The 9347-nt window shown below is 44.5% G+C and overlaps 1 protein-coding gene across 1 annotated transcript in view; it reads right to left on the bottom strand.

The window, feature by feature from the left end:
• LOC102842298 (chromosome unknown open reading frame, human CXorf58) overlaps positions 1-2827 on the bottom strand; it is a 40930-nt gene extending 38103 nt beyond the window's left edge. The window contains exon 1 of the mRNA XM_006835672.1: positions 2652-2827. Within this exon, the coding sequence (XP_006835735.1) occupies positions 2652-2827 (176 nt within the window). The remainder of the gene's footprint in view (positions 1-2651) is intronic.
• Positions 2828-9347: the final 6520 nt, after the last annotated feature.

Raw genomic sequence — 9347 nt, forward strand, 5'->3', positions numbered from 1 at the left:
TAAGATGGAGGGTCAGAGAAAAAGAGGAAGACCCCCCAACGAGATGGATCAGCCAGGTGGCATCATTGATGGTGTCAAGTGTGGCAGCGGTAGTGAGGTTGGTCCAGGATCGGACATTGTTTCATTCTGCTGTGCATGGGGTTGCTATGAGTCGGTTCCGACTCGATGGTACCTTACAACAACAACAACAACATGCTAAATTATCTAATTCTACTTCTAAATTTCTAGTGTTTGAAGCATTCATCCAATTTGGATGCAGGTCCCAAATTCTTAGTCACTGCTTAATCTGTTCTATTAAACCAGGGACTCATTATATATTTTCTTTTGGAACCATGAATCCCTAGGGATAGACGCCTTTTAAGAATTATGTTTTTAAAATGCATAGAATAAAGTACATAGGATTATAAAGGACTCCAATTATATTGAAATTGTCACACATAGTTTTTAAAACAAAATTATGATACAATAATATGTGCTTTCTCTGTTTATGCATTAAAATGGGAGATCTAATAATTACTGTACTTTTAAAGTAGTAATTATATTTCAAGATATCTGCTCTGAGTATAATGTGGTATGAAAATATCTTCGCTTTCTATTGATGACAAAAGTGACAAGAACTGCTCCTACTACTGTGCTTTGTTGCCTATATCATAACTGAAAGAAATGCTGAAGGTCAGGTGGAAGTTAGTGAAAATAAACTTTTAATAGCTTTCCCCATCCAAGGTCACATTGTTGTTGTTGTGAAGTGCTGTTGAGTTGATTCCAATACATAGCCACCCAGTACAGGGTTTCCAAGGTGCAGCTGGTGAGTTTGAACCACTGACCTTGCAATTTAAACGACTTTACAGTCTGACGCATTAGCCCACAGCACCACACCAGGACTCCGCAAGTTCACATTATAGCCCCGGTATTAAGAAACCCCTGCACTAAATTATACTTCCCACTCTATTAGATTACATTACCAAAGCAGAGCCTTCAGCAGTCTATTTACTATTTCTCCTTAGTAATGAGCATGGCTTAGAACATACAATTCTCCCAAAAAAGAGAAAAACAATATCTGAAAGCTGACCTTGGTGGAACCACCCCCACTTTCTGATAGCACCCAATCCAGATCAAAGTCCACTTCTTTGAACTCACCCCAAATCACCCCAGATCTTAGAATAAATCTAATATTCTTACTAAGATGTCTCACTGCTCCCCAAAGTGTGCATTCTCCCTTATATCAATGAGAAAACAAACCCAATTAATTGAACTACAGGTGTGTATTCCTAGTGGTATTTGGCTGCAGGACAGGAACATGTCACTGCACACCCTCCAAATCCAGTTTTTATTGGGTTCGGATGTGAAATACAGAATGGAATATAAGCTACATCTCAATTATGATGACTGTTGAGGTTAGAGCGCAGGATTTAGGGAGTAATAATTGTGACTACTGAGGAGCTCTGGTAGCGTAGTGGTTACGAATCGAGCTGCTAACCTCAAGGTCGGGAGTTCGAAATTACCAGCCGTTCTTTCTGCTCCTGCAAAGATTTACAGCCTAGGAAACCTTGTGCAGGGTCTCTATGAATCGGAACTGTGGAGTCGGTACTTAACAACTACACTGGGGTTGTTAAGGAGCGTTATTGTTAAGTGCTGTTGAGTTGGTTCTGACCCATAGAGACCCTGTATAGGGTTTCCAAGGACCGGCTGGTGAGCCTGAACCACTGACCTTGCGGTTCAAACTGAGTTTGCAGTCCAGCGAGCGCATTAACCCAAAGCACCACACCAGAGCTCCTGGTAGCCTAGTGGTTACGAGTCGGGCTGCTAACCTCAAGGTCAGCAGTTCGAAACTATCAGCCATTCCTTGGTAGAAAGATGAGGCTTTCTGCTCCCATATTTACAGCCTCAGAAACCGTATGCAGGGTCACTATGAGTAGGAACCGACACTATGGGTACACAACCAGCACCATGTTGGAAAGATGAAATAAATAGGTGTCAGAGGCTTAAGTTAAAGTTGGGCACCTTGTGTGTGCTGTATAACTGTTTACTTTTCTCGTTATAATAATTATCATTATTATTTATTTCTGCCACTGTTTAGGGATAAACATGATATCCAGTGAGGGGCTTACACTTAAAAAAAAATAGTGCTTTACACGACTGAAAACCCAAACCAAACCCACTGTCATCGAGTCGATTCCGACTCACGGCATGACAAAAGGGAGTGCGGTAAATTCGTTTAAATGTAAAGCCTCAGAAATTACAAGCCCGAGGTAAAAAACTAAAAACCTTTGTGAGGTAAATCCAGACCTTTGAGGTTGGCGGCTTTCGGCTTAGTAGCTTTCGAAGCTGCCAAAGACCCTCCGAGCGCCCCCGCCCGGCGGCTTTTGAGCACAGGATTCATGGCCCACACCTCGGAGTTCCCAATGGCGGCGGCCAGGAAAGCCGAAGCCCGACACCTTCCTCCGCGCGCCCCCGCGTTCTTCCCACATTGTGCAGTGCTTTACCGTCGCTTAGCAACAGCCGGCGCAGGGGCGGGACCTCCAGGTGGGCGGGGCTTAAGTCCACTCGCTACCAAGCCGTGACTTGCGTGAGCTTACCGACGTTGCTTCCAGTCCAGAGTGCTTAGCTAAACCTTTGTCGGATGCAGTTGGCGGTACAGCCGTCACCCGTACCGCAGTCCTTTCGCGGTCAGTTGAAGCAAGGCCCTATCGGGCCGCCGTAGCCGCCTGTCAGTAGTGGGCGGGGCCGAAGCCGGGGTGACCTCGCCGGAGCCGCGGCTGCCAGCAACATGTTCAAGGTGAGAGCGCGGAGCTGGGTCACAGCTGTCACCGCCCCCTCCTGGCCGCATGGAACCCTCCTCACACACTCGTGGGCCTCCCGGGGGATCAGACCCTGCTTTCCTGGAGGCTTTTCCCACCTCTAGGTTGGCTGTGTCTCAACCCGCGGTTCGTTCACGGGTCCGCCTGGAGCTCGCGACTGTGGGGCGGAAGCTAGCCGCCGCCAACACCCGGGCGTTTGTGGGGCGTCCTAGGTTTGGTCGAGGTTCCAGAATCCCTGGGTTGGGAAGGGACGTCACTATGGGTCGTGCTTTCGTGATTAACACACTTTGAAAAGTTGAAGTACCCACTCCCTTTCTGTGGCTGGTGCCCACCTGGGAGCGTGGATAGGGTAGTGCCCACCTGGGAGCGAGGCCGGTTCGACGCATTGCGGTAATCGGCTTTGATTGCCTGGACGGGTCAGGTTTCAGAACCAGGTGTAGGGGTGGGGAAAGGGTCACCGTCGGAGAAGGTACTGCAGGGTGTTGGGGAGGCTGACTTGGGAATAGTTGGGTGCTGATGAAAGCTAGAGCTTGGCTTCACTTCCCCAATGAATTTATATAGACGCGTTGACTCCCTTTACATTTTATGAAGTTGTGTCGTTTGAAAAAATTGACTTTTTAGTGAAACTTTTCTTTTAAAACCTGCATTTTGACGTAAAGCTATTTTACTTTTTAAAGTTATTTTTTATCTCATGGATAACATCAAAAACTACCAAAACTATACAAAATTGAGTCATCAAGTTGCTAAAGTGCTGAAGAATCGGTTCCGATTCTTACAGCGGACCTATACAGCCTGTATAGGGTTTCCAAGGAATGGCTGGTGAGTTTGAACCGTCAACTTTACTGTTCAAATCGACCTTGAGGTCAAGCATTAAGTGCTGTCCAGTTGGTTCCGGCTCATAGTGACTTTGCACAGGGTTTCTGAAGAGTGGCTGGTAAGGTTGAACTGCTGACCCTGAGGTTCAAACCAGCATTGCAGTCCAGTGCTTATTGAAATTTCAAAATTGTGCAGCTCTTTAAAATTAAAGTTTTATTGAGTTCTTGCAATGTGATTTGGGTGCAGAAATAAAGGCTATAAAATGAGAACCTGGGTTCTGCCGTCTAATCCTGATATTGCCACTTTCTAACTGTGACTTTGGACAAGTCATTTAAACTCTGTGCCTGTTTATGAGTGAAATTGTATAACATCTACTAGATGGGGTTTTGACAAATGGAGTAATTTAATAAGGAGCCTTGGTAGTGTAGTGGGTTCTGAGCTGGGCTGCTAACCACAAGGTCTGTCTATCTACCAGGGCTCCGCTGGAAAAAGATGAGGCTTTCTGCTGTAAAAATTACAGCCTCAGCCACCCTATACAGGGTCATTATGAGTCAGAAACAACTTGATGGCATACCACCACCACCAAGTTAGTTACTTACTGGCCTGGTGCTGTAGGATAAATCACTGGGTGGGTTTGAACTGCAAGGTTGGCGATTCACACTCACCAGTTGCTCCTCGGAAACCCTGTTGTTAGTGTCATCAAGTCTGTTCCGACTCATAGCGACCCAATGTAGGGTTTCTGAGGAGCAGCTGGTGGGTTTGAACTATCAGCCTTGTGGTTCACAATCCATCTAGTGCTGATCCTACGAGCGCCAGCACCACAGTCGCTCTGAGTTCGAACCAACCCAGTGCCACTTAACCATAACAACAATAACAACACAGTAAGTTAATATGTCTAAAGCACTTAAGGAGCTCTGGTAGTGTAGTGGTTATGAATTGGGCTGCGAACTGCAAGGTCAGCAGTTCAAAACCACCAGCTGTTCCATGGGAGAAACATGAGGCTTTCTGCTCCCGTAAAGCTTTACAGCCTCGGAAACCTTGAGCAGGGTCGCTGAGTCAGAACCAACTCCACAGCACATAACCACCACCACCAACCACCAAAACACTTAAAGAGTGTTATCTAAGTATACCTACACCAGGCCATTATACAAAAAATAAGGATGACTACATCGTTGGTTATATAATTGCCGAACCACTGAGAATTCTGGTGCAGCCAAGTTGACCTATAATCGTAACCATCCCAGCCAGCGTTATTTAGCATAGTACCTCAGATTTGTTACTGCCACATGTATGTTCTTAATGTGCAAAAGAGATATTTCACTGTTGTCATGCAAGTGAGATGTCAGATGAGGTAGTCTATAACTAATCTCCAACTGAAATGTAGCATTTCCTTCCTTTATAAATGAAGTAGCCATTTCAGTTACCTGTTGCTGTATAACAAACAACTGCAAATCAGTACCTTAAAACAATGATTTGTTATTTTGCGTCATCTTTGGGCTGACTGAGCAGTTCTTCGGGTGTTCCCCTGTGGCTGAATTCAGTGGTATCTGGACTGAAAGGTGGTCTCACACATGTAGGGGAGTTGGATGCCTCTCCATGTACTTAGTTTGAGCTTCCTCACATGGTTGCTGGGTTTCAAGAGGATAGGTCCCAATGTGCACTTACAAAGTCTCTGCTTGCATCACATTTGCTGATGTCACAGGAAGTCATGTGGCCAGAACCAGACTCAGTGTGAGGGGATACACAAGGGCATGGCTACTAGGAGCTGTGGTTCATTGGGGGCCATTAGTTTAATAAGCTACTACAGCAACAAACCACACTAGTACTAGTAGTACCTGTCACCAATAGAAGTCACAGTGCCAATACACATCACAGTTGTTGCATATCTCAGTGTATCATTTATTCTTAGCATTACTTCAAAATTGTAGTAGTTATAAGAATCTTGCTAGATCTTTTAAGTTAATGCACTAATAAAAAAGCACAAGAATTGTGGTAAATTGGTAGATGGATGGTTTCTTTTTGTGCTTTTTCTGAGGTGGTAGTTTTATGAGTGTGGTGATATTTGAAAAAGGCAGCTGACCAAGGAACACAAAGGTAGGTAAGAGGCTTTTTTTGTTGTTATTGAGAACTGGTACATGTCTGCTGCTCAGAATGATTGCAGATTGGGTATGGGGACTGAGCCAAAGGTGATGGTCTAGGTTTGGGACTTAACAGCTTTGGTCAACTAGGATTGGACTGCAAAGAAGTTAACTGTATAGTTTTTGGTGGCAAAAGTACCCTGTGGCTAGTTATGTGCATATTTAATCAGAGTGTTTAATCATTGTTTTGATTTAGCTATTCATCTTCAGGTCAGTAGGGGGCACAAGTGAATAACATTTGAAACCCTGCCCAGTATTAGGTTTCTATTGTAGGAAGCCCATTTTAACTGTGCTGCGGCCAGAAGCTTCAATATTGAATACATACATCGAGTCCTCAGGTTCTCATCACTACATTTTCTTCGCTACGCAGATGCTTATCATGGTCCACCTGTGGGCTGGGCAGTGTGCTAGACGCTGGTGTTTTCATATGAAAAGGGCCAATCCACATCTAGGAGATCCAAATCAAACCCAAACCCACCACTGTGGAGTCAGTTCTGACTGAAAGTGACCCTGTAGGACAGAGTCAAACTGCCCCATAGGCTTTCCGCAGCTGTCAGCTGTACGGAAGCAGACTGTGGAGTGGCAGGTAGGTTTGAACCACCGACCTTTAACCGTTGTTGTTGCTAAGTGCCATTGAGTCAGTTCTGACCCGTAGCGACCCTGTATAGGGTTTCTGAGGAGCAGCTGGTGAGCTTGAACCACCAACTTTGCAGTTCAAACAGCTTTGCAGTCTGGTGCATTAACCCATAGTTCCAGGACCTTTAACCATTGTTCCACTTAAATTTGACTGCACATTGGAATGTTTTGTGAAGATAAGTGGTTTCAGGGTCCCGCTCAAGTTTCTGATTTAGTATTTAGTGGGTGTCCAGGAACCTCTCCTTTTGAAAAAGCTTTCCAGGTGGTTCCCAATGGTTACTGGCACTAACATCAGCATTCAGGTACGGTACACTGGGGTAAGTGCTGTGCAGTTCTGTAAAAGTGGGCGAAATCTAGAGCAGTGAGTTGCAACCTTGGCTGCATGTTAGATCCCCCTGGGGAAGTTTGTAAAGTCCTGACCTGTTCCATCAGGATCCCTAGGGGTGGTGGGTCTAGGTATCTAATGTTGAGAAATCCATCCACTGCTCATAATGATCTATATAGAGTTTCCAAGACTGTAAATCTTTAAAGGAGTAGACAGCTTTAGTTTTTTTTTTTTTTTCATGGAGTGGCTGCTGGGATTGAACCTTGAGGTTAGCAGCCCAAAGCTTGAGAGCACCAGGTAATTAAAAAAGGCAGCCAACCTTGAGAATTACTGGCTTGGAAGAAGGAGCACCAGCAGGGGGTATTAGAAAACTATAGAGAAGAAAATGCTTACACTGACTTTTGAAGCAAGGCAACAAGGTTGAAAGGGTGTTCCCAGCAGGACAGAAAGTGCTGACCTGAGAGAATTCAGCACAGTGAGAAGACCTTGGGTTTCATGTGTGATCTTGGGAGAAGTCCTAAAGAGCTCTGTAGCTGCCCTCTGTAAAATAATCTAACTAGCACCAACCTCAAATTATGCGGATTGATTACTACTCAAAGCTTCAAACAAAATAAGTGCTACTTTTCTTTTTAGCTTTTAGTTGGCACCTAGAGGAACTCTGCTAGCGTAGTAGTTACAAATTGGGCTGTGAACCTTAAGGCCAGAAGTTTGAAACTACCAGCTGCTCTGCAGGAGAAAGATGAGGTATTCTGCTCCTGTAAAGATTTATAGCCTCGGAAACCCTGCACAGGGTGGCTCTGGGTAGGAAACGACTCGACGACACTTAACAACAGAGGAGACTGCTAAGGTCTTAGAGCTTTCCAAGTTTTTTTTTTTTTTTCCCCAAAAAAACTTTGTGGTTGACTGGTTGTATTTCATTTTGATGGTGGTGTTAAGTGCCATCCAGTCGGTTCCAACCCATAGCAACCCTGTATAGGGTTTTCATGAAACAGCTGATGGGTTTGAACCGCCCACCTTGCAGTTAGCACTCCAGTGCTTTTCCTATAGTGTCACACCAGGTCTCCGGATTTTAGTGTAGAAAGTAGATTTTCATTGTGCTGCCACAGGAAACTTGGATATTTAATACTGAGTCTCCAGATTCACATCGCTAGATCCCAGTCCTTATAAAAATGTGTATTGCAGTCCCCCTGTAGACTGGGCACTGACCTAGATGCTGGTGGGTATAAATGAAAAGACCCTGTCCTCATCTAGGCAAGAGTCCCCAAATTTAGGTACTCAATGGAGGAGGGAGAATTTAAGGATGCTGCCTAGGCTTTTTGCTTGCAAAATTGAATGACTGTTAGAACTATTCATTGAGATGGGGAATTAGGAAAAGGTTGAGTGTAGTTTTTTGGGGATGGGAGAGATGATAGTTTAGTTTTGAACAGGCCAGACTTGTTGAAGTGCCTGTGGACATTAAGAGATGGTGATCAGTTCACATAGAACCCAGGGGTATGGAGTTTTCTTGGGGGTGAGAGACATGTGGTCCTGAGATTGAGGACTCATCAGCTGGTTTACACTCACAGAAGCCTGGAGGGTGAGAAGATGGCCTGTTGAAAGCTGGTCTGAGTCAGTTCCTTCCTGAAGGATATGATCTAGTCAGAGGGAGCTGAGGTGACTCTGTCCTGGCTGTAGGGCATAATTACCTCACACATTACTTGTGGCTGTTTGATCTGTGTGCATTTTCTGAAATTTTCTTACCTTGAATAATAGTATGTTAATAGTACAAACAGAATTGCAGTGATAAATAAAGGGAAATAATCTCTAAATTGGAAAAAAGAAGTATTATAAATGTATATTGGATATTTTCAGTGGTACATATTTTGAAAGATAATATTTTGCTTCTCTGAGGAAATTATCCTTGAGGGATTAGAGTGAATACACTTTTAGTCACATAAATACATATTAATGTGTAGAATTAATTGGGTTTGTTTTCCTTTTTTACCCTTCAAAGAAGTTGGCTGGTAGATTGCAAAGAAGAAAACACTGCCCCGCAGCTCTGGACGTTGTCTGAAAGTACAAGCACAGACAGATTCTAGTGTTTCTGGTTTCTGGCCAAGTGATCTCGTGATGAAGTTTAACCTCATTCCTCTTATCATCTCAGTGCTGTGGGAAGAGTAATAAGCTCCTCCATATTTCACAGAGTTGCGGTGGTGGTGGTGGTAGTGTGCTGTGGAGTCGATTCTGACTCATAGTGACCCTGTCTAGGGTTTCTGAGGCTGTAAATCTATGGGAGCAGAAAGCCTCATCTTTCTCCTGTGGAGCTTATTTAAGGAACCTTGCAGTTAGCAGCCCAGCTTGTATCCCAGTACACTACCAGAGCTCCTTTCATAGGGTTGTTGTCTTTGTTAAGTCTGTGGTTCAAACCGACTTGCATTCTAGTGCTTATCTTATAGCACCACACCAGGAAGGAGATAACATATGAAGAGAACAGTACATTACAAAGCACTCCACAAATGTAAGGCATTTTGAATCCCTCTGCTTCACATCCATCAGACTGTTGTTGTTGTTGTCAGTTGCCATTGAGTCGGAACCGACTCATAGCGACCCCATGCACAGCAGAACGAAACAATGTCCGATCCTGGGCCAACCTCA

This window comes from Chrysochloris asiatica, unplaced genomic scaffold (genome assembly GCF_000296735.1).
Source record: "Chrysochloris asiatica unplaced genomic scaffold, ChrAsi1.0 scaffold00018, whole genome shotgun sequence".
NCBI classification, from domain to species: Eukaryota; Metazoa; Chordata; class Mammalia; order Afrosoricida; family Chrysochloridae; genus Chrysochloris; species Chrysochloris asiatica.